Below are 26052 nucleotides of genomic sequence, written 5' to 3'. Positions count from 1 at the left end.
TGTGAAGTATGGATTTTGGGTGATAATGATGTGTCAGTGTAGGTTGATTAATTTTAAGAAATGTTAAATGGTTGATAATGGAGGAAACTATGGATGTATGGGGGCAAGGAGCATATGAGAAATGTGTGAGCCTTCTGTTTTCCTATGAACTTAAAACTGCTCTAAAAAATAAAGTTTAATGAAAAAATCTCCATCATGGCCAATTTCAAGTTACAAACATGAAGTCACTGAATGTAGAGTTCAGAGATACGGTATTGGCTCCAGCATAGCAGTGAAAAGAAAGGACAGGATCTCACTCCCTGCTTTCTGTTTTGCAAATGGCATTGGTCTCTCTTTCTCTCTCTCTCTCTTTCTTTCTTTCTCTCTCTCTCTCTCCCCCCCTCATCCCCTCTTTCTCTTTCTTTCTCTCTCCCCCTACCCCAAACACACACACACAACTGGATATTGGTAAACATAGTAATGCTTGCCACAAGGTCCAATCCTTGGCCTTCTCTTTCAGATCTGGCAAATCCATCATAGAATTTTCCTAAGCAAAGGTTATTCTCTCCATAAAAGAAATTCTACCACTAACTTCAAAATAATTATTTGTTCTCACCTATTACATACTTGATACATAGATATAAAGAAAAAAATAAAATTATTTTTGGGTGATGTGTTTAGGAATTTTTAATTTTTTTCCCATTAATTTTTATTTTCCAGTTATGAATTTCCTTTATAATAATAAAATTATTTTTATGTTCAATGAAAAATGGTACAGCTTTTTAGAAGTGAAATTGGATAGTATCTCAAACTGTATCTTATATTATGCATACTTTTTGACTTGTCAACTATAACCAGATAGCAAGATGCTAGTTTCTTCATCCCTTTCTCAACACTTTAAAGAAATATTTGCCTTTCTGACACATGAAAAATGGTATTTATTTCATCAAAATTTTTATTCACATTTCCTTGCTTTGGTTTTTTGCTGGTAATTCTGAACTTTCTAAAAATATGTTAATTAGCTATTTGTATTCTTTTATAGATTCTAGAGTTGTAGATATACTTCCCATTTGTTATGTCTCAAATCTATTTCCTTCCTTCAGATCCCACTGTCCCCCCCCCTTATTTTATTTAGACTCACCTCTCCCCTCAGAAATTCTTATTTTTCTTTTCTTTTAGCTTCATGCCTGTGTTTGAAAATTATCCTGAGTTTGGAAATTTCTCCCCCAATCTTTGCCTTTGAAATAATCTACCTACTTGGTACAACACGTGGGATGATAATAGCAATAATTGTAATAACTGTATCATAGTAATAGCTACATCCTTCCATGTTTTGTTCATCATCTTCATAGCTGTTTTAAACCTGCCATTTGGAGTCAAAGCTTCTTGAAGGCAAGAACCTTGTCCTCCACACCTTTTTTCTTCTTAAGGCATGCTGGGCTCAGTGTGGGACTGGAACTCACAACTCTGAATTTAAGACTCGAGCTGAGATCAAGAGTCCAATGCTTAACCATCTCAGACACCCAGGCGCCCCTCTTTTGTTTTTTTTTCTATTTTTTATTTTTTTAAAGTTTTTATTTATTTATTTGACAGAGAGACACAGCAAGAAAGGGAACACAAGCAGGGGGAGTGGGAGAGGGAGAAGCAGGCTTCCTGCTGAGCAGGGAGCCCGATGCGGGGCTTGATCCCAGGACCCTGAGATCACGACCTGAGCCGAAGGTAGATGCTTGACGACTGAGCCACCCAGGCACCCCTCCTTCACACTTTTAAGTTGCCTTGCATATCAGAGTTTCCTAACAAATATCTCTTTGATTGTATTCAATTAAATTGTATTTAATTGGCCTTTCCTACTGGTAAAAGCTTTTCATTATGTTGTGCCTCATAATTATCATTATCCACAAACATTTGTCAAGCATCTGGCAGGGACATGGAGTACAGCAACAAGTAACGTAGAGGTATCAAGTAGAATAAGATACGGTTCCTGCAGGACCTATAATCTCTTACTAACCAGTAGGATTAGTTGTGTAGTCTTTAAATGAATAATCATCACATTCTTTTGTGAGTTTAGAGCCAAAATAAATAACAAACACCATAGGCACAGGATAACATGGGATGTATTCAGTGACTGTTTAAATAGTAGGTATTATAGGACTTCAGAGAAAGGAGTAAGCACTTTTTTTTTTAAGATTTTATTTTATTTGACAGAGAGAGACACAGTGAGAGAGGGAACACAAGCAGGGGGAGTGGGAGAGGAAGAAGCAGGCTTCCCGCGGAGCAGGGAGCCCGATGTGGGGCTCAGTCCTGGGACTCTGGGATCACAACCCGAGCCAAAGGCAGAAACTTAGTAACTGAGCCACCCAGGCGCTCAAGGAGTAAGCACTTTTATGCTGGGCCAGTAGAAGGCCTTGTTAGAACTTCTGGGCCTTGAAGCAAGGATAGAGTCCGGGTCAGCATGGAGGAGTAGAGAGGGACTTCTGAGTGGGCAGAGGAGTAATTGAATGTGTTGAGTAAATAGGCTGCTATAGAATACTCTTCTGTGGGTCAGACTATTTCTAGGCATGTTTTCTAATCTTGGCATTTTTCGTGATCTTGTTAAACAGATGAGTGATTGTAGTATGCCCTACCTATTTTCTTTTTGTTGTTGTTGTTGTTTTTTTAAGATTTTTTATTTATTTATTTGACAGAGAGAGACACAGTGAGAGAGGGAACACAAGCAGGGGGAGTAGGAGAGGGAGAAGCAGGCTTCCTGCCGAGCAGGGAGCCCAATGCGGGGCTCGATCCCAGGACCCTGAGATCATGACCTGAGCCGAAGGCAGACACTTAATGACTGAGCCACCCAGGCTCCCCCATTTTCTTGTTTTTAAGATTTTATTTATTTGATAGAGCACAAGCAGAGGGAGAAAGAGGGAGAAGCAGGCTCCCTGCTGCGCAAGGAGCCCGATGTGGGACTCGATCCCAGGACTCTGGGATCATGACCCAGGTTGAAGATAGCCGCTTAACCGACTGAGCCACCCAGGCGTCCTGCCCTACCTATTTTCTTAGTGTTCTGGAACTTTTACTAACTTATATTCCTTAGGGTCCTTGGAGTGAAGAAAAGGAAGTTGGTGATGGGGAGTAGGGAAGATCATCCATGGACCCCTCTTTGAATTTCAAATTTTATCATTGTTGAAGGATTTTATGTTGTGGTAAGTAAGGATATTCTGAGCATAGAACATTATCAATTATTGCATCCTTTGGTTTGTTATCACAGACTAGATGAAACAATTCAGGCAATTGCCAATGGAACCTTGAACCAACCACTGACCAAATTGGATAGATCTTCTGATGAGCCTTTGGGAGTTCTGGTGAATCCCAACCTGTACCAGTCCCCTCCCCAGGTTAGTGGACCTTTGCTCTAACTGGTAATAAGAGGAGTTTGGGCCCAGATATTTCTCCTTTCAAGTGTGCCTATTTCATAGGTTTTAGATACCAATCTGCGCTTTCAACACACCCACCACTTATTTTCTGGCTCCAGTTTTTTCCAGTTTTTCCAGCACTTCTAACAAGTTGACCTGTATTATCTTCCAAGTATTTCCCAAGAATGGGTTTTTAAAAGTAAGATATTTAGATAGTAATCCCATGGTCCTTTCATTAATGTTCTTTCTCTACCTTTTATAGAAAATGGGTAGTCCCAGGGAATGGTGTTTTGAATTAATACATTCATTGTTGTCATTCATTTTTCCATTGTACATTGAGCATCTGCTATGTGCAAGCATAGTAGTAAGTGATAAACTATATACTGCTTCTGTCCTCAAAAAACTCACTGGCTAGTAGGGAAAAAGATTACATAAGCAGCTCTAATACTAATAGAAATATAAATAAAGTATGGTGGAAACCCAGAGGAGGGAAACAGTACTTGCAGTTGAGGAGAATAAAAGAGGCTTTTATAGGGAAGCTATATTCATTAAAAGTAAATATCCAAGAAAATGAATATTTGGGGATGGTGGGGGAAAAAACATTCCAAGCAGAATGAACTGTAGGAATAAAGCATGGGTACATGAAAGCATGGCCTGTATATTTATGGAAAAATGAATTTAGCTGCTTAGATAGTACTTATCAAAGGGATTATCCTGAGAAATGGAGTAAGGTTAGGTAAGTAGAACCAAATCACTAAAGAGTTTAAATGTTTAGGAAGTTTTCACATTTTCGTTTTCTAAGTAAATGTGAGCCATAGAGGGTTCTTATGCAAAAAGATGCAATCAGAGCAGTGCTTTAGACAGCTCAACTGGAGATATTCATTCAACTCTTTATACATGCCAGGTTCTTTGCCAGGTGCTAGGAAATTAAAAGGTGTAAAGGCCCAGCTCCTATCTTTAAGGACTTCAGATTTCCTAGAAAGACGTGTTTGGATACAAATAATTTCAACTCCTTAAGATGGTTGCATATAACACTATATGTTAATTATACTTCAATTAAAAAAAAGGATAATTGCAATGATAGACACATGTTGTGCATAGAGTAGGACTTCAGGAAAGAGTTCGTAAATGCACTAGAGGAGTCACCAAAGAAATGGTGTTTGAGAGAAGACTTAAATTAAGGATGAATAACAATTTCCAATGAGACAGATCTAGGGAGGGAATTCCAGGTAGAAGGTACAACATGTAGCACAGGCTCAGCAGTTTAGGAGCATTGTAGATTTGGTAGAACCAGAAGTAACTAAGTATTTTTAAAAGTTAAGATGAAAAAAAAAAAAAAAGATGGACTAGTAGGTGTATTAGTTTCCTAGGGTAACCATAACAAAGTATCACAATTAGTTGGCTTAAAACAACAGAAATTTATTCTCTCACAGTTCCCTAACACCAAAATCAAGGTATTGGCAGGGCCACACCCTCCCTCCGAAGGCTCTACGGGAGAATGCTTCCTTGCCTCTTTGAGCTTCTGGTGGCCCTAGGCATCCCTTGGTTTGTAGCTGCATCATTCTAATGTCTGCCTCCGTCTTTACATGGCCTTATTCCCTGTATGTTTTTGTCTCTATGTGTTCTTCCCTTTTATAAAGGCACCAGTCATTGGATTTGTAGTGCACCCTAACCTAGCATGACCTTATCTTAATTTGATTACATCTACAAAGACTATTTCCAAATAAGGTCACTTTCACAGGTTCTGGGTAGACATAACTGTTAGGGGGGATACTACTCAACCCAGTACAGTAGTCAGCATCTTACCATGAAAGCCTTTATGTCTCATGCTAAGGAGTCTGGTTTTATTCCAAAGTAGGCAGAGAAGTCATTAAAGAATTTTAGCAGAAGATTGGCATGACTTCCATGCCTGTATAGAGAACGGATTGGAAGGAGGAGTAAGACTGGAAGCAAGGAAATTCCTAAGAAGGTTATTGCAGTAGTGCAGTGGGGAGATAATGAGGGCCCAGGTTAGTGTTGTAACACTACTAGGGTAGCAGAGAGTTATGTAAAGGCTAAAAATTTAGTCCTGTTAGTAGGGTCTATAATAATATTATTGAAAGATAAGAGATTAATTTAGGAAAGTGGCTGTGGGAACAGAGAAACAGGTAATATAAACTAGAACTGTAGTAGAGATAAAACAGAGAATGTGGGCCTCAGAATTGTTCAAACACAAACATGTTTACAAAATCAGTTATTTCCCCTATAAAGGATGAGTCTTTTCTGGATATTCAGAGTTAAGGACTTCTATCTCTGTGTAATATTTATTCTATTCTGCTTTAGGTTTTGGATAGCTATTTATGTTTTTGTCTTCTACTAGGATTATAAGTTCCTTGAAAGAAAGAACTGTATCTTTTTTGTACTTTATGTGCTTCACATAGTCAAGTATTCAATAAATGTTCATTTTTTTAAGATATGCAGTTGATTAGAATCATAAAACTTTATTACAGAAAAATTATTAGAGATTAATTTAGTCCAACCCCCTCATTTTATAGTTGAGAAAACTGAAACTGTTAGAAGTTAAACAATTGTTTAGAGTCTCTAAACTACCACTCTAGTTTTTTTCCCCCTATAAATTATCAAATAAAAAGTCAAAAGTTAAGAAAACTAACCCCAAAGTTTATCATCTTAATAAAGCCTTTTTTTTTTTTTTAAATTTTGGAGCCTTCAGTCTTCTTGTTCTGGAAGAAACATTAACCTTTGTCATTCTGTGTCAGAACTACTGCCAGGATGAATCAGTTTGCTCTGTTACCTCTGTCCTCTCTCTTCTCTTTATGTGATGGGAGCCTTGTTTCAGTTGTGCTCTGTCCTGTCTTTTAAGGGACAAGTTCATTTCAGGGTAAGAGAAAACGTCATGCCTCCAGTAGAACTGCTGCCCGTGATGGTATCTGTTTGGCTTTATCATGATGCCACCATGTGACTCTGCCCCTAAGCACATGAAAAATGTGTAGACCAAAATGTTGAACCTTTGTTCGATGGAATTATGTTGGGAAATTGTCCAGAATCCAGTATGGATCATTAATAAATATAAAGTGGGAATAATTGCAGACCTTGTACTTGGTCTACTAGTTGTATTGTTGCTGGAATTAGGAAGCTATGTATGGAGATTTCAGCATTTTGATTATCTTTTAAGATGGGACTTTGTTATCATACCTACAACTCCTACTGAATATAATTATACCTACTACCTTTTTTGGCCTTGTTTCAGATGAAGATGGGATAAACTTTAAGGAAACTGTGCCCAGTATGATTTCTTCATTATAAGCATTCATCTCATTTTGTATATCTACCCCAGGTTCTTTCCTTGTCAGACAGAACTGTATGTTTGGTTTCTTTTTTGTGTAGTGGATAGACCAGACAGGTGCAGCCTCACAGAAGAAGGCTTTCCATTCAGCAGGATCGGAACTAGAATTCAGCTCCTATCGGCACCAGCTGCGAATCCAGGACCAAGAATTTCAGGAAGGCTTTGATGGTGGCTGGTGCCTCTCTATGCATCAGCCCTGGGCTTCTCTGCTTGTCAGAGGGATCAAAAGGTAAGGATGGAAATGAGTCTTGGCAATGGAAGATTTTACAGTGACATAAACTTGATTTAGAATTATGAATTGGGGAGGTGCCTGTGTGGCTCAGTTGGTTAAGCATCTGACTCTTGATTTCGGCTCAGGTCATGATTTCAGGGTTATGAGATTGAGCCCCACGTTGGGTCTGTGCTGGGCATGGAGCCTGCTTAAGATTTTCTATCCCCCCCCCCAATCTTTCTATCTCTCTCTAAAAAAAAGAAATAGAGTTAATTTTCCCCAATGTAGTGATGATTTATAATACTCTTCACATAGAACTTTCAGCAATATATTCATGTTACTGATTTGGTAGTAGTGTTTTTACTGAATAGCTTAAAAAAAAAACTGAGGTTAGAAAAACTAAGGATCCTAGTCATAACAAAGAATGGAAGACCAGTTTTTCATCTTTGTAAGAAAGTCTTTTTTTTTTTTAAGATTTTATTTATTTGTCGAAGAGAGAGAGCACAATCGGGGAGCGGCAGGCAGAGGGAGAAGCAGGCTCCCTGCTGAGCAAGGAGCCAGATGTGGGACTGGATCCCAGGACCCTGGGATCGTGACCCAAGTTGAAGGCAGACGCTTAACCGACTGAGCCACCCAGGCATCCCTGGAAGAAAGTCTTGACAAGACTTGGCTTTGCCTTTGTAATATAGCACTCAGCAACATTAATGGTTTGATCCTATTTGAAATTCAAAGTTTTTATACCTATTTATTAATATTTTTTAATACATCAGCCCGACTGTGGTTTTGTTTTTCTATCATATTATCTATCTACTAATCTGAGTAACCATATTGAGAAACTATTTTACCACAAATTCCTTTTCTACAAACAGTGTGGGATTTAGTAAGAGTTAAGTAGAAGTATTACAGAGTTGAGTCATTGTACCTATTAATAATGGTCAGAACTTACTATTCTGTGGTTTCATCTTTCTTCTCAATTCAATTTTAAAAAATAGTTTTTTTGGAGTGCCTGGCTGGCTCATTTGGTAGAACATGTGACTCTTGATCTTGGGGTTGTAAGTTTGAGCCCACATTGGGTATAGAGATTACTTAAAATTAAAATCTTTAAAAAAATAAAATAAAAAATAGGTTTTTCTCTGCTTTTATAGATATAAATAGAAAATTGGAAAATACAGAAAAAGATCACGTATAATCCCACCACTTAGAAACAGCTACTGTTAGGGGTGCCTGGGTCGCTCAGTCAGTTGAGCATCTGCCTTTGGTTCTAGCCGTGATCCCAGGGTCCTGGGATCAAGCCCGATGTCCCCATGTCGGGCTCTCTGCTCAGAGGGGAGCCTGCTTCTCGCTCTCCCTCTGCCTGCCACTCCCCCTGCTTGTGCTCTCTCTCTCTGTGTCAAATAAATAAATCTTCTAAAAAAAAGGAAGAAAAAGAAACAGCTACTGTTAGCATTTTAGAGAGTTTACTTATATTTTTTTCCTGTGCAAACTGTTATATAGTGAGATCATAATATATATTGTTTTACTTCTTTCACTTTATCATTACAACATATTCATTTTTCCTTTTTTCCCAGTTTTATTGAAATGTAATTAACATATAACATTATATTAGTTTAAGGTGTACAATATAATGATTTGATAGGTAAGTATATATTTTTACATGATTGCCTCAGTAAGTTTAGTTAACATCCATTACCTCACATAGTTACAAATTTTTTGTTTGTCATGAGAACTTTTTTTTAAAAAAAGATTTTATTTATTTCGGGGGGAGTGGGGAGAGGGAGAAATAGGATCCCCGCTGAGCAGGGCTTGGGGCTCGATCCCAGGACCCTGGGATCATGACCTGAGCCCAAGGTACACGCGTATATCACTGAGCCACCCAGGCGCCTCTGTCATGAGGACTTTTAAGGTCTACTTTCTTAGCAGCTTTTAAATATAGAATACAGTAGTTTTTAAAAAATTTTATTTAGTTATTATTTATTTATTTGAGAGAGAGAGAGCACAAGCAAGGGGGAGTGGCAGAGGGAGGGGGGGAAGCAGGCTCCCTGCTGAGCAGAGAGCACGATGTGGGGCTTAATCCCAGGACCTGGGGATCATGACCTGAGCCAAAGGCAGATGCTTAACCGACTGAGCCACCCAGGCGCCCCTGTACAGTACAGTATCGTTAACTGTAGTCACCAGCTGTACATTACTTCCCCAGGACTTACTTATCTTATAACTGAAAGTTTTGACTGTCTTCACCCATTTACCTCTGGCAACCACCAATTTATTCTCTGTATCTATGAGTTTGTTTTTTTTCAGATTCCACATATAAGTGAGATCATACAGTATTTGTCTTTTTCTGTCTGATTTAGCACAATGCCCTCAAGGTCTATCCATGTCTTAAATTAAATGGCTGGATTTCCTTCATTTTTATGGCTGAATAATATTCCATTTCACATATATACCACATTTTCTTTATCCATTTATCCATCAGTGGACATTTGGTTGTTTCCATGTCTTGGCTGTTGTAAATAATGCTGCAGCAAATGGTGGGGTGTAGATATCTTTTTTTTTTTTAAAGATGTTATTTATTTATTTGACAGAGAGAGAAAGAGAGAGAGAGAGTGAGAGCAGGAACACAAGCAGGGGGAGAGGGAGCGGGAGAAGCAGGCTTCCCGCCAAGCAGGGAGCCCGATGCGGGGCTCGATCCCAGGACCCTGGGACCATGACCCGAGCCGAAGGCAGACGCTTAATGACTGAGCCACCCAGGAGCCCCGACATCTTTTTTTTTCCTTTCTATTTTGTCTATTAGAATTTACTATGCCTAGGCAGTGTCCTAACAGTAATAATACCTTATATTTAAATAGATTTTTACAGTTTTAAAAGTAGTAGCTCTATGAAATAGATTAGGCCAGTATTATTACAATCTTGCACAAATGAAGACACTTAGGTAAGCAAAGGTAAAGTCGCATTCTCTGAATTACAAAGCTAGTTTGTAGCAGAGATGGAACTAGAGTTCAAGTTTTCAAAGTGTTTTTTCCATTCTTACTGTATAAGCTTCAGTCATTTTTCTTCTGAAAGAAAATTTTTTATTGACATTTAGGATGAATCATTTCTATTGTGGTATTTTCATTATTAGCTGTGATTTCCCTCCTTCATTAAGGTACATTACTGTTTTTCTCCCCTCTTGAAGGTCAGGCCTTCTTGCTTTGGCTTGTAATTGTTTTATAGTTCATATGTGTAGTGCCATTAGTACAAATGCATGTGAATCTGCTTCTGCTTCAGGGCAGCTGGGCCCTCAGATACCTGTTTTTCTCATTCAGTTTTCTACAATTTGGTTATCTTTTCCATCTTCCAAAGTAGAAAACTAAACAGCTTGCCTTCTGCTGAGAGAATCAGAATGTTTACATTTCTCTCATCCTATTTTGGATCTGTGTTATTCAGATTTTGTTACTGAAAAGAACAGATGAGCAGCATCCAGCCCACAATAACTAATCCCACAGAAGTAAAATGAGCGGTTCTGCCACATTTGTGAGACTGTTTTCTCACTAACCCTTCAGGTTATTTGCTGTGGAGAGAAGAAAGCTAATGATTCATTCTTCATTTATTGATCACCTATTATGTGCCTGGCACTCTTTCAATTCATCTGTATTGGAAAATGAAGGATATGAGAAATTCCCTGTTTTCCATTATAAGAATAGTGTAATAGGAGTATGATCAAGGTACTTATTTCATTTGGTTGGGAACTAAAAGAGGAACATCATTTTTTTCTTTTTCTTCTATTTTTTGAGTATAGTTGACACACAGTGTTAATAGTTGTTTCAGGTATACAGCTTAGTGATTTGACAAGTTTATACATTATGCTTTGTTCACCACAAGTATAACTACCCTGTGTCCCATTACACTGCTACTACAATATCATTGTATTCCTTATGCTCTGCTTTTTATTCCCGTGATTTACTCATTCCATAACTGGAATCCTGTACCTCCCCCTCTCACTCATTTTGCCCAATTCCGCCTCCCCCAGGAACGTCTTTTTGTAATCCTTGGAGAGTAATTAAATTCTCTTGGATGCACTGTTATTCCACTTAAAGATTCTTTCAAACTAGTCAAGTTGTTTAATTATCTACAAAGAACATAATCCTTTATAGAATACTTAGAAAATATAAATGGATGTGGCTACAGTTTAAAGAGTGAAGATGATAAGTATTTTCATTTACTTAAATTCTATTAAGTAATAATCATAAAAGTACTATTCTTAGAGATTTGTGTGTTGGTGAGGATTTTTCTGTTAGGTTAGAGAACAATTAACAAAGCTTCCAAGAAAAGGTTAGCCTTTGACTCAAAGAAGAGCAAGGATTTCCTTTTTTGTGGAACAACTTAGATGCCTTGAAAATGTAAGATTTGGGGGGCGCCTGGGTGACTCAGTTGGTTGAGCGACTGCCTTCAGCTCAGGTCATGATCCCGGAGTCCTGGGATCAAGTCCCACATCGGGCTCCCTGCTCGGCGGTGAGTCTGCTTCTCCCTCTCACCCTACCCCCTCTTGTGCTCTCTCTCTCTGTCTCAAATAAATAAAATAAAATCTTTAAAAAAAAGAAAAAAGAAAATGTAAGGTTTGGGGGCACCTGGGTGGCTCAGTAGGTTAAGCATCTGCCTTCGGCTCAGGTCATGATCCTGGAGTCCCAGGGTTGAGGGCCCCCGCACCCATGCATCATCCGGGCTCCCTGCTCAGCAGGGAGTCTGCTTCTCCCTCTCCCTCTGCCCCTCCCCCCACTTATGTTCTCTCTTCTCTCTCACTTGCTCACTCTCAAATAAATAAAATCTCTTAAAAAAAAATATGTAAGATTTGGGTGCACAAGCAGGAGGAGCAGAGGCAGAGTGAGAAGCAGACTCTCCGCTGAGCAAGGAGGCCGACGGGGGACTTGATCCTAGAACCCTGGGATCGTGACCTGGGCCGAAGGCAGACGCTAAACTGTCTGAGCCACTCAGGTGCCAGAATTGTCTTTGTTCTGATGTTAGGAAAAGCTAGAGAACAGAGTTCATACTCCAGTGAAGGGTATTGTATGTTTTTCACACAAAATACCCCTCTTTGTGAGATATCTTCTGTAGATCTCTTGGTTTAACTGGATGATTTGCTGTATTATTATTATTTTTTTTTTTTAAAGATTATTTATTTATTTATTTGAGAGAGAATGAGAGAGAGCACATGAGAGGGGGGAGGGTCAGAGGGAGAAGCAGGCTCCCTGCGCAGACTCCCTGCCGAGCAGGGAGCCCGATGCGGGACTCGATCCAGGGACTCCAGGATCATGACCTGAGCCGAAGGCAGTCGCTTAACCAACTGAGCTACCCAGGCGCCCTGATTTGCTGTATTAAATTAGATCCTCTGGGATACGAGAATTTGGATCCTTCCTACTAAATTTGTAATTGTTTTAAGGGTGGAGGGCAGAAGCTGGTACACTCCTCACAGAGGACGACTTTGGATAGCAGCCACAGCCAAAAGACCCTCCCCTCAAGAAGTCTCAGAACTCCAGACTACATATCGTGTTCTTCGTGGGAAAGGTAACAGCCATATATTCTCCTTTCAATATTATTTGATGGAGAGAATTCATTGTTGTTGATGTTCATCTTCTTTCATTTCCTTCTTCCTAGGACTTTCTTTTTTCTGGGGGGTGTGACTGGTATGAGAGGGACTTTCATCTTTGTGTATGTTTGTTTAGTAGCAGATCATAGACAGCTGTTCAAAGCATTGATTCATCAACCAATGAAAATAAAAATATCAGTTCCCAACACCAGAAATCGACCAACTAGTTTTAATCTCTTTTTTTTTTTTTTTTTAAGTAGGCTCCACACCCAGCATGGAGCCCAACGTGGGGCTTGAACTCACGACCCTGATATCAAGACCTGAGATAAAGAGTCGGATGCTTATCCGACTTGAGCCAGTTTTAATTTCATCTGAGGAAATTTTCTTTCTTCCTTCCTTCCTTCCTTCCCTAAATTGTGAGAGCAACATGACTACTATAAACTTTGGGATCTTTAGATTGGGAAGAACAACCACAGTAAGAATTTTTTGGAGGGAGTGACCCAAATAGACATCTGCTGTGGGATTTTGACGGGTCAGAGTTGGTTGACTTAAGCAGTGTATTTTGGGAATCATCCCAAGCACATAAAGTTTGGATCCAAAAAACCACTTCTGACCCTTAGGTGTTTCATTTTTCTTCCTCTTATCTAACTCATACAGTTGTTTTGAAGGTAGAATGAGAGGATAATTACAGAACTGCCTTTAAAAGTTTTTAGGAAACCAAAGTTTTAGGAATCAAAAGTGCATGTTTCCTTAAAAGCACATTTTTGTTTTGACTGATATGACTGGCTTGTTTTAAATTTGTGTTGTCTTTTCCTTTTTCTAACTCCCTATGGTCTGTCATTCTTATATTTTTTTAACTACATTTTTTTGGTTTTTCTCTTCACACCTGTAGCTTGTTTCCAAAACCCATCACCACCAAATTCAAGGCTAATCCAGTTGAGTATAGGTGGAATTGATTTGTTTGAAGTTGTAGGGTCCTTGAACTTCGATGGTGTAAGGGTAATTTTTTTTATAGCTTAGGATGTGGATAGTGGACTAAGCCAGCCACTCACTAAATTTTTTGCTAAAATTCAAACAGTTGTGTTAAATAAAAACATCATTGTTTTTCTGTGTCTACAAATAGATAATAGAGAAAGTGATTTGTTCAGAATTGGAAACAGATTCGTGAGTTTCAGGGTCACAAAAGAGGAAATTTATATGATCCTTCTGTTATTCTTGATTCAGATGTGGAATTTCCCAATGACTATCCATCAGGTTGTCTTCTGGGCTGTGTGGACCTCATTGACTGCTTGTCCCAGAAGCAGTTTAAGGATCAGGTGAGTAAGGAATAATTCTCTTGGACACATGCTTGGTTTGCTACCATAGTTGACTTGTAGATCCTTCAACACAGAATATCTTGGAGATAGTAAGGTGTTAGCAACTGAATTTAGACATATGAGGATAATCTTTTCATAGGGAAATACTGGGCAGAAACAGAAAAACTAGTGATGTTTTGGTTTGTGATACATGTACATTTCTGCATGACAAGCTGTTGCCCCAATCAGGCTAATGAGTACAAGGTCCTTATCCTTTCATAAAATGTTGCTGCTTTTGGTAAAGAAACCCTCCATTATCCCTTAAATTATTTCAGTTAGGTGGTGGGAATAATAAGATTTGTTATTATTTTGGAACATTTGGCCCAGGTGAGACAATTCATGATAGGCTAGTATGTTTGAATTCTGATTGCCTGGACTGTGCCATATTTGGGTTATGTGTGTGAGAGAGAGTGTATGCGTATGCACATATGTAGGTATGTATTTTTATTTATTTTGATCACTGAAGATTGAACTGACATAACTAGAGTTCATTTTTGAACAGCAGAGGGAGCTGAAGGACTTCAGCTTAATTGGAGAACTCTGAAATTTAGAGCCTTATGTTTACACTCAGACCAGCAGAAATCCAAAATGGGAAAGTCTATCCTTGGAGCACGAAGAGTTTTACCTAACAATATGGTTTTCCTATTTTTTTTTTTTTTTTAAAGATTTTATTTATTTATTTGAGAGAGAGAGAATGAGAGAGAGCACATGAGAGGGGTTAGGGTCAGAGGGAGAAGCAGACTCCCTGCCAAGCAAGGAACCCGTTGCGGGACTCGATCCAGGGACTCCAGGATCATGACCTGAGCCGAAGGCAGTCGCTTAACCAACTGAGCCACCCAGGTGCCGGTTTTCCTATTTTTTGAACAGTGGCTTTAGGCAACTACTGTGCCTAGGAAAATGTTCTTCAGTTTCATTTTTCTCAGTAAATTGTTTTCCAGATTTATTTGCCTTTCAATACTGTTATTACTGTTTATAAAAACTGTTCCTATCTATCTTACTCTCTCTACCCGTTCCTCATAGATTTTAACCAATAGTTAGTATCCCTTTAGTTTTTTGTCTTTAATTTTCTTGTGGGTTGCCTCCTCAGCTCTTCTCTGATTACTTTATGTATATGAGTACATTGCATGCATTTTGGCATGAATTTGATCCCTAGCCTTTTGTTCTGCGCTTATTACCTGATCCAAACCTAGGCAAAACCATAGACACGTGGAGACCATTTGTTTTCCACACTCTTCTGCCTATGCCTCTATGGGTCTTTCACCCATTTTTCCAGGATCTTCTTTGCTCTCTTCCTCTCCCTTTTTTTTTTTTTTCAGTCTAGAAGTAAAAATTCCATACATTGGTATTAGCTTTATAGTTTTTTTTTTTTTTTTTAAGATTTTATTTATTTGAGAGAGAGGGCGTGCTCACGAGTCGGGGTGGTGGGGCAGAAGGAGAGGGAGAAGCAGAGAGCTGAGCAGGGAGCCCAGTGCAGGGCTCAATTCCAAGACCCTGAGATGGTGACCTGAGCTGAAGGCAGACACTTAACCAATTGAACCACCCAGGCGCCCCAGGCTTTATAGTTTTAAAAGACGCTCACAGTCATTAATAGCTTAGTATGACTTAATATGTTATTAATATATTTTCTTCATAGGATATTTGCATTCTAAAAGGGAACTCAGGAGCATCTGGCAGTGTGGGTGGTGGGGTTTGGTGAGGGGCCTTCTTTTATTTTCTTATTTGTCAATCAAGCAGACCACCATCTGATACAAGGTCAAATGATTTCAATCATTAGACAGCCAATCTTCTTTCTGCCACAGGTTTGTGTAGAGAAGGGTAGGAAACTGTAATCCTAGCCTATGGAGTATAGCAAAGTTTATGGGAATTAGAAATCTAATTAACAAAACAAATCTCTTTGGTCTCTCACAGATACCTCTCTTTCAGGTCACCATGATACTCTTCTTCAAGCTTAGATTCTGTCTTTTATCCTGAGGATGCTGAGGGCAGCACATAGAAATGTAGGAATCCTCCCATATGTTCCCAGCTGGAGGTCCTGGCAAGTCTCCCTATGAATTTCCCTAATGTATGACATTAGAATATCCCCAAACACCGGAAGCCAGTAGGCTTCACCAAACAGGAATCCCTTACCCATTTTCCCTATGATCAGCTTTCCTGGGGCTTTCCCCCACTGTTTCTTTTCTGTGTTGGGGGTAGCTCAGCTGAGAATGTATTCAGAATTGATATTAGACCTATCTGGGGATTATTTATTGGGTAAGGATCTTTGAAAAGTTGTAGCTTTGGTATTTGGCTGCCTTTTAGAAAATGTCTCAAGCATCCTTGGTAATCTCCCTGTCTCTGACCTAGGGTTCTGTGATGTAAGAAATGTGATTACCGAGCCTGTTTTACAAACCTTATTCTCATTTCTGTTAGAATGAGTTGAAAGTTTAGGAGTAATAGCCCTAGACTAGCATTTCCCAAACTATTCCATGCATAAGTGTTCTCTGGAGACATAAAAACAGGGGAGGTGATTCCCTATGGACACATACATTTGGAAAATGTATTTGTATCAAATACATGTATTTGTTTACTTGCAGACCTTTTCAGAGCCCTTAATATGCTAGTGTGCATTATGACTCTGATACATCTAGTGGATATAACGTGTAGTGTTGCAAAAACTTTTAGACCATAAAATCCCCTCTCTCCACCCCATGCACACTACCTACTTACTAACTACAGAACTGGTATCTTGTATATACAGCTTAGAAAGTGCTAGTCTACGTATGTTTGGTTTTCTTTTATTCTCATAGGTCATCTCATTGAGGGAGAATCATCCAGCAATCGGTTTCTTGACCTGTGTCTTTCTGCATCTTCACACTCGTTACTCATCACCTAGCTGAATTACATTTTCTTTGAAAACCAGTATAGATCTAGTAATTTTTTTTTTTTCAACTGAAGCTAATCTCCTATGTGACTTGGACCACATTTTACTTCTCCATCTTGTTCCTAACTTTTTCCTTCCGCAAAGAAACTCAGTAACTTACTTCCTGACCTCACATTCTTGGCCTTTCTTTGATAAGTTAAAATATACTAAGCCCTCACTATTTTTGGCGTAGTGTGATCATTTGGTCTCTTAAAAAAATAAAAAACAGAAAAGGTTTTATTAGGGGTTGTTTAAAATCAAGTACACTATAACTGATTTTTAAAAATATGTGCTAAAAATGCTCTGCCCTGAGCTAAGAACTCCTCTTCCTTTTATCTTCTAAGAGTAGTATGGCTGGCATGGCTAATTTGTGCTGGAAAAAAATCCCACTAGACCCTCAGCCCTCCTGAGTAATGGCAGGGAATCGACCTAGACAAGGTAGGAATGATACAGAAAAGGCTGTGGGCTCAACTCGAGAGAGGAAGGTAGATGAGAGCCATCTAGTTACAACTTCTCCCGTATTCCCCTGGAAGGAGCCCATGCCGTTTGCCAGCATTTTATCTGCCAGCAGCAGATGTAAGCTCTCAAAAACAGCAGGGAGGATGTTGACTGTAACAATGCATCAAGGCTGTGGTTTGTAACCTCAATAGTAAGGCAGTTAAAACTTTTTTTTTTTTAACAAAGACATTTTGATTGCCAAATCCATAACCATTAGCAGCTGTGGTTTGAACAGTTCTCTAGACCTAACAAGTTTTCAAACAGAAAGTTGAGTTGGTGGCTTTTGTTTCTACTTGTCTGTGTTGTGTTTGTGCTATTTATGTATCTGCCTTCAATATAGAATCTGATTTATCTGAAATCTCCAAGGTCATTGATTGTTCTGTTTCTTCTAACTAAATCCATTCCTCTCCTGCCAGCTTACTGACCCTTCACTCCATTTGATCTTATGGCTTTTATAATAGCCAAGACCCTATCTTTAAAGAACTCTGCTGAAGCAGTTCTGCTGGGTGCCTATGTAATTGACATGGGCAAGAGAATTGAAGTCTTCAGTGGGTAAGAGAGTATTACTTGTTCCTTCTCCTATAAGGGGTATCCAAGCGATACAGATCTTCAGGAAGATTTGTAAAAATCATGTGTGGACATCATTAGTTTCTATCACCATTGTGTTATCTGTAGGTCTGAGAGGTGAGAAATTAGAGAATGAAGGAGTAGTCAATATTCAAACCAGGCATTTGAAAAATGCAGGATCCCCAAATTCCCCACATTTTCCTTTTCTTTCTTTTCTTTTTTTTTTTAAAGTAAGCTCTATACCCAACATGGGGCCTGAACTCACAACCCTGAGACCAAGAGTGTATTATCTACCAACTAAGCCATCCAGGCACCCTTGCAAATTTTCTTTTAAAATATGTGAAAATGGCGGGCGCCTGGGTGGCTCAGTCGTTAAGCGTCTGCCTTCAGCTCAGGTCATGATCCCAGGGTCCTGGGATCGAGTCCCACATCGGGCTCCCTCCTCGAGGGGAAGCCTGCTTCTCCCTCTCCCACTCCCGCTGCTTGTGTTCCTGCTCTCGCTATCTCTGTCTCTGTCAAATAAATAAATGAAAAAAAATCTTAAAAAAAAAAAATGTGAAAATGGGGACGCCTGGGTGGCTCATTTGGTTAAACGTCTGCCTTCAGCTCAGGTCGTGATCCTAGGGTCCTGGGATCGAGTCCCACGTCGGGCTCCCTGCTCAGCGGGGAGCCTGCTTCTCCCTCTGCCTGCCGCTCCCCCTGCTTATGCTCTCTCTCTTTCTCTGACAAATAAATAAAACCTTAAAAAAATATATGTGAAAATGTCCTCTCTGTTGTACTGAGAAAACCTGCATATTTATAAACCTAAAAATGTATATTCCTAAGGGATCATGAGGGCTGTGTCAGAGATCTAACAAAGAGGGGAACTGTGTGTCTGCCACAACTAGCCTAACCCTAGGCAGTTCTTTAAAATCACAGCTCACTTGAGTGAAACAGGGAATGTATTTTCAGAATTCTCATGAAGACTAGAATATTTACTAGAACTTTTAGGTCAGAACAGACTGTCTTTACAGTTGTTTTATAACCTTAGTGTCAAGTGCCCACATGCTGAGTTGAGGACAACCATGTATGTTTTTTAATAATCCAGAAAGCATTATACTTTCTTTTGTACTTATCCTGAACAGAGGAGGGAAATATTAACACTTGTCTATGCATTTATGTAAGTTCTTTAATGTTTAGCTTTTCATCTGAGAATGAACATATAATTCTTTTTTTTTTAAAGATTTAATTTATTTGAGAGAGAGAAAGAGAGCACAAGTGGTGGGTGAGGGGCAGAGGGAGAGGGGCAGAGAGAGAGGGAGAAGCAGATTCCCCGCTGAGTAGGGAACCTGACATGGGGCTTGATCCCAGGACCCTGGGATCATGACCTGAGCTGAAGGCAGACACTTAGCTGACTGAGCCACCAAGGTGCCCCTGAAAATGCACATTTAATTCTTAAGATTTTCTTAAGTATTATTATAAATACCTGAGTGTCTACCATAAATCAGACATTGATTTAGACACTAAAAGAAACAGGTGAATCAGCCATTGGTTCTGCCCTCAGAATGTTTGAAAGACTACTAGATAAATAAAATATGAATGTAAACAAACAAATACAAAATAAAAAGCAAGATAACTATCTTGAAAAGTGGAGTGTCTCTGAGGAATTTAAAGGAAGGAAAGGTTGCTTCCAGCTAGGAGGGATCCCAAAAGACTTTATTAAGAATATGGCTTTTGAGGGGCGCCTGAGTGGCTCAGATGGTGGGGCGTCTGCCTTTGGCTCAGGTATGATCTCCAGGTCCTGGGATCGAGCCCCACATCGGGCTCCCAGCTCAGTGGAGAGCCTGCTCCTGCTTCTCCCTCTGCCTCTGCCTCTCCCCATGCTTGTGCTCTGTCTCTCTCCCTTTCAAATGAATAAATAAAATCTTTAAAAAAAAAAAAAAAGAATATGGCTTTTGAATTAGCCTTGAAGGGTAGTAATAATAAAATCTATCACTTTTTGATCAGCTCTTATGTGCCAGACCTATGTATGTTCTAATCCCCACAACAGCTCCAAGCAAGGTATCATTACCCCTCTTTTAGGGATGAGGGAATTCAAGACTCAGTTAAAGTAACTTGAGTACTGTTAGTAAATGGTAGAATTGGGATTGCTATTCAGGTCTTCCTACTTAGTTGATTGAGAAGCATATTCCAAGGAGAGGGAGAAGTGTGAGGTGGGAAGTTATGGGCCTGTCCGGAGAATAATAGTAAACCAGTTTGTTGAGAGATGAGTATGGGTGAAGAAGAGGAAGCAACAGCAAACAAGAATGGAAAAGTATAAGGGCGCCTGGGTGGCTCAGTCGTTAAGCGTCTGCCTTCGGCTCAGGTCATGATCCCAGGGTCCTGGGATCGAGCCCCGCATCGGGCTCCCTGCTCAGCGGGAGAGCCTGCTTCTCCCTCTCCCACTCCCCCTGCTTGTGTTCCCTCTCTCGCTGTGTCTCTCTCTGTCAAATAAATAAATAAAAAATCTTTAAAAAAAAAAAAAAAAAAAGAATGGAAAAGTATGTTGTGGTCCAATGGTAGATAGCTTTGAATGATAGGCTTTAGAGGTAAGACTTTTTTCTGTAGTCAGTTGTGGAATGGAGGGAGGGGTGTTTGGAACGTGATCACGGCCTTGATTTAGGAAAATGGATCTGGCTGCAATGTGGAAGATGGATTACAGTGAAGAGCCTGAAGGTGGGGAGACTAATGAGATGGCAGTTGTCCTTCCAGGGTCAAGATATTTTTAAAAGTCTGTTCTAGGCACTGTGAATTTTGTAAGACTGATGAATCACAGACCTGTACCCCTGAAACAAATAATACATTATATGTTATTAAAAATAAAAAGTCTGTTCTAGGCTAATGCCAGTGAAATTAGATAAGAGGGGGACAGATGTAAGAGGTTTTATGTAGGTAGAATCAATCATTTAATGTGACACCTTCATTTTACCTGTAAGTAAACCCAGGCTTAGTGAGAAAGTGGTCTGCTTGATCTAGAAGGAATCTGCTGTAGACTTGCTAACTTTTTGCAATCTGTTCACGGCTTCTGGATTTGTCATCTAGTCTACTGTATGAACCAGGTGGCAAATTACCTCTCTAATTTACAATTTTATTGTTCAGAATATTATATAACATACATTCAGCAAGTATTTACTATCTGTCATGTGCCACACACTGCTAAAGACTAAGCATCCAGAGTTTTAACGAGATATTCCATCTCTCTGGATCTTTAAGTCTACTAGAAGAGACTGAGACAAGAAAACCCAACCATACTAATTATCATATGAAAAAGGAATGCACAAAAGAGAGGCCCTAACTGCTAACTCATCTTGGCTGGAGGCAGGGTGGGGAGGGTTCAGGAAGCTCCTGAATAAAGGTGAGTCCTAAAAAAAGAATTTCTGTCTTCCTTTGTATACCATCCTATATCTTGTCTCTATACTTTTGTCCCCCAGGATAGTTTCTGTTCATCCTTTAAAATAGCTCAGATGTCACTCTCTCTGTAGGGTCTTCCCAGACCTCAGTCCATTTCCTCCCTGACAGGACTAATCACTTCCTTCTCCAGTCTACTGTGTTCATATTCCTATTATTGCTCTGGCAGGTGAGTTGGACAGAAAGGAACAGATGATTGAAATGTTTAGGAGGTAAATTCTATAAAACTTGGTGATTTGATTGGATATGTAAAGTGAGAGAGAGAAGTCTCAGATAAACAAGTTTCTGACTCTGGCAAGTGGGTGAATGGTAGTATCATTAGTCCAGTTGGAGTATACAAAATAAGAGAATTTTCTTTTAAGATAAATAACTTTAAATGACCTGTGGTAAAGAAAACCTATACTGTAGCAGTAAAAGAAAGATGTTCTGTAGTATGTAATCACCATACAAAAATCAATTTTTTTTTAATATTTAAAAAAACAAATTCTAGGGGTGCCTGACTGGCTTAGTTGGTAGAACATGCAACTCTTGATCTCAGGGTTGTGAGTTCGAGCCCCACATTGGGTGTAGAGATTACTTAAAATAAAATTTTAAGAAAAAAATTTATTCCACACACAGTGTTATGATTTTTTATTTGGATAGTTTAAAAATGTTTTAATCTGTTTTGTTCTGAAAGACAAATGTCATTTTATGAAGGGGTATTGTTAATGGTTATAACACCAGATTGCCTAACAATGATCTACCTTTGTAGGTTAACTGGTGTCAAAGGATGCTCTGAGCTCTGCCTCAGAATAGTTCTCAGTTGAGTCAACCAGCCATTGGGAGATAAATTCTAAAATTGTCAGATCCCTTAAGTCAAGAGGAATTTTAGTATTCTGAGTTACTAGTCCCAACGTCAATGGTTAAGGACCTTACAATGTAGTATCTTTTAATTAAGAGCAATTTTCTTTTAGTTCTCATTAGTTTAAGTTGGAGTGAAAGCCTGCTATATGAAATTTAAGACCAAAAATAATTATCATGTATGGGTGATTCCCATTTAGGTCTTTAAGAGTAAGGGCAGAAAAGCTATGAGGTTAATTTTAGAGAAAATATACTTGCTTAGGTTCTCTTGTATATGGAGGGTCTAGCTTAGGATTCCAAAGGGCACAGAAAGCCACAGTGGAAACTTAACTGTGAGTAGGATGGGACCAGGAAACCAATGCTATATGGCTTCAACTAGATCATTTTCTGCAAATGGCTCTAAGGCCCTTAAGCTGCATGTCACTCATCACTTTTTCTTTTCACCTGGAGCAAATATGAACTCTGTAGCATTGAGCTGTAACCCCCCGTCTTTGATACTGAACACATGATTTGAATTGGGTACTAGTATGTGGGAGTTCAGCTGTCCCACACTGGGCCAGCTGGCCTGATCTTTATCCAACTCCAGTCAAATATATAGTAGTCATCTTGTCAAAGCCTCACGATCAATATGTTATTGCTGTGAGAAAACTTTTATCCTCCAGTAGAGTGTGGCCTGAGGTACTAGTTGTGTGTCCTGTGAACACCTTGAATTGCTTTGAAGGAAAATGTAAACAACTATTAGAGAACACAGTTGCTTTCAGGATATGTTTCTTTGGATCTGATGTGCTTGTAGCCTTTTTATCAGACTCATTTCCTTCTCTCTTTCTGGGTATTATCACCTCAATCTTCTTGGAGTTGGTTTTCAGCTAACTAGATTTCAGAGCCTGATTTCATGTCCTATCTAGTTCCCCAAAGTTCAAACCAAGAAAACCTTTAGCAAATATATGTGCTTTGTCAGTGAGTTCCTTCTTAACTGTTTGCTTTAGTTTTTATTTTATTTTATTTTTATTTTTATTTTTTATTTTTTTTAAAGATTTTATTATTTATTTATTTGAGAGACAGAATGAGATAGAGAGAGCATCAGAGGGTCAGAGGGAGAAGCAGACTCCCTGCCGAGCAGGGAACCCGATGTGGGACTCGATCCCGGGACTCCAGGATCATGACCTGAGCCGAAGGCAGTCGCTTAACCAACTGAGCCACCCAGGCGCCCCATATTTAAAGATTTTATTTATTTATTTGACAGAGAGAGACACAGTGAGAGAGGGAACACAAGCAGGGGGAGTAGGAGAGGGAGGAGCAGGCTCCCCGCTGAACAGGGAGCCCAACGCGGGGCTTGATCCCAGCACCCTGGGATCATGACCTGAGCCAAAGGCAGACACTTAACTGACTGAGCCACCCAGGCTCCCCTGCTTTAGTTTTTAGTCCTCTGGAGAGAGATATAAGACTTATAGGTGATCTGGGGATTTGTTGGGAAGAGCGACATTGTTTAGGAGTTACTGATCATTTCAGGACAAGGACTAAATAAATGGAGGCTTGCAGCGTTGGTGGAAGTGGCCACTTGGCTCTGAATTAGTTGTGATTGCCAAAAAACTACTAAACTTTTTTTTATCCCTTTTGAAAATGGCGAAAGAAATGTTTTCTAGATGACTGGTGAACAATTTTCCTCTGGAGAAGAAAATGGCTGTTTAGTAGTTAATTATCTGTTGTTAGACAGCTATGAAACTTATGAGCCATGAAAGAAGAGCAGGCCCAACCCTCCCTCCCACCCCCCAAGGCTGGAAACCAGGTGATGGAGTCGTGTTTTCCTAGGCAAGAACAGCAGCAACTTCCTGAGGAATCTGTTATTGAATTTGAATGGTTGCTTGAGTTGCTATATCTTACAATTCACATTCCCTCATCTGTCTGTTGTGCTATCTCAGTGACCCTTCCTCTAGCATCCTCTCTAAATTGGATATGATATCCAAAGTTTATTCATATTATTAACAAATATGAACCTCCTTTCTCTTAATTTACTTTACTTTTTTTTTTTTTTAAAGATTTTTTATTTATTTGACAGAGAGAGACACAGCGAGAGAGGGAACACAAGCAGGGGGAGAGTGGGAGAGGGAGAAGCAGGCTCTCCGTCTAGCAGGGAGCCCAATGCGGGGCTTGATCCCAGGACCCTGGGATCTCGACCTGAGCCGAAGGCAGACGCTTAATGGCTGAGCCACCCAGGTGCCCCTGTTTTTGTTTTTGTTTTTTTTAATGTAAGCTCTACACCCATGTGGGGCTTGAACACAACCCCGACATCAAGAGTTGCATGCTCTACCTACTGAGCCAGCCAGGAGCCCCTAATTTAGTTTTCTCTCCATCAGCTACATTTTAGTCTTCTGAGTCGCAGACCAAAAATCCCTTTCTTGTAAGTCACTGACTTGTTAGTGTTTAATGTGGTCCATAGTGCCTAGGCCCTAGTTGCAGAGAGTATGCTTTTTCTGGAGGTACTGAAGCTCTGCCAAACTGACTTTGCTTTAATGCATTCTACCCCTTTTCCCAATGCATAGGTCTTACTTTGCTTTTTTCTTTGCAGACTGCTTTGTTCTTCAGCTCTGTTTCTTGTAAGCCTCCTGAAATTCAGTATAAAAGCTTGGAAAAAGGGATATTCACATAAATCTTGGATTTAGATTAAAAGTTGATTTTAATGTTTATTGTGAGGCACGCACGAATGGGTCCCAGGAACCTCTTGTTGTATAATTTCATTTATCTATCATTTCCCCCATTATTTGACATTTGCTTACTCTGTTAATATATGTCAGTGTAGTTTTTTTTTTTTTTAAGATTTTATTTATTTATTTGACAGAGAGAGAGTTAGCGAGAGCAGGAACACAAGCAGGGGGAGTGGGAGAGGGAGAAGCAGGCCCCCCACAGAGCAGGGAGCCCGATGTGGGGCTTGATCCCAGGACCCCGGGATCATGACCTGAGCCGAAGGCAGACGCTTAATGGCTGAGCCACCCAGGCGCCCCTGTCAGTGTAGTTAATATTAAACATAGGGCCTTATTGGCCCACTTGCCAAGACACAAAAGTTCTAATTTAGCTTGAGGGATAACAGATTACAGGGTAGCACCTGCTCTTACCCAGAGTTATAGTCCTAAGACTATAGTTCTAACTATAGTCCTAAATTCCCAGCGTGTGCGTATTTAGCACAGTTAAGATAACCTTAATGTGGGGCGCCTGGGTGGCTCAGTCGGTTGAGCGTTTGCCTTCAGCTCAGGTCATGATCTCGGAGTCCTAGGATCGAGCCCCGCGTCAGGCTCTCTGCTCAGTGGGGAGTCTGCTTCTCCCTCTGCCTGCTGCTCCCCCTGCTTGTGCTCTCTCTCACTCTCACTCTATCTCAAATAAATAAAATCTTAAAGAAAATACTATGTCTTTAATCAACAGTTAACAAATATGACATATGCAGTGGCATTTAATGATAACCTTAAATGCACAAGTTGATAAATTCATTATTCTTTCATTCAACAAATATTTATTGATTGCCTGCTGTGTGCCAAGCATGATTCAAGGTGCTGAGGAGTAAACAAAACAGACAAAAATCCTTGCCTTCATGGAGCTTTCATCCTCGTAAAGGGAGGCCAAATTTAAAAATTTAGGGGCGCCTGGCTGACTCAGTTGGTAGAACGTGCAACTCTTTTTTTTTTTTTTTTTAAGATTTTATTTATTTATTTGAGACAGAGAGTGTGCACACAAGCAGGGGGAGGAGCAGAGGGAGAGGGAGGGGAAAGAATCTCAAGCAGACTCTTTGCTGGGTGCGGGGCTCCATCTTACCACCCTGAGATCATGACCTGAGCCAAAACCAAGAGTTGGATGCTTAAACAACTGAGCCACCTAGGCGCCCTGAGCATGCGACTCTTGATCTCCAGATTGTGAGTTTGAGCCCTATGTGGGGTGTAGAGATTACTTAAAAATAAAATATTTAAAAATTTAAATAAGTAAATTATATTGTATT

The 26052-nt window shown here is 39.7% G+C and overlaps 1 protein-coding gene across 3 annotated transcripts in view; it reads left to right on the top strand.

Annotated features, from left to right (window-relative positions):
• TRIP4 (thyroid hormone receptor interactor 4) overlaps nt 1-26052 on the top strand; it is a 65410-nt gene that overhangs the window by 26525 nt on the left and 12833 nt on the right. For all 3 annotated transcript variants that reach the window (XM_036101843.2, XM_036101842.2, XM_078079212.1), the window contains exons 8-11: nt 3230-3356; nt 6759-6946; nt 12339-12463; nt 13710-13801. In XM_036101843.2, the coding sequence (XP_035957736.1) occupies nt 3230-3356; nt 6759-6946; nt 12339-12463; nt 13710-13801 (532 nt within the window). The remainder of the gene's footprint in view (nt 1-3229; nt 3357-6758; nt 6947-12338; nt 12464-13709; nt 13802-26052) is intronic.

This window comes from Halichoerus grypus, chromosome 8, assembly GCF_964656455.1.
Source record: "Halichoerus grypus chromosome 8, mHalGry1.hap1.1, whole genome shotgun sequence".
Taxonomy (NCBI): Eukaryota; Metazoa; Chordata; class Mammalia; order Carnivora; family Phocidae; genus Halichoerus; species Halichoerus grypus.
This window is presented reverse-complemented; position numbering and strand designations above follow the sequence as displayed.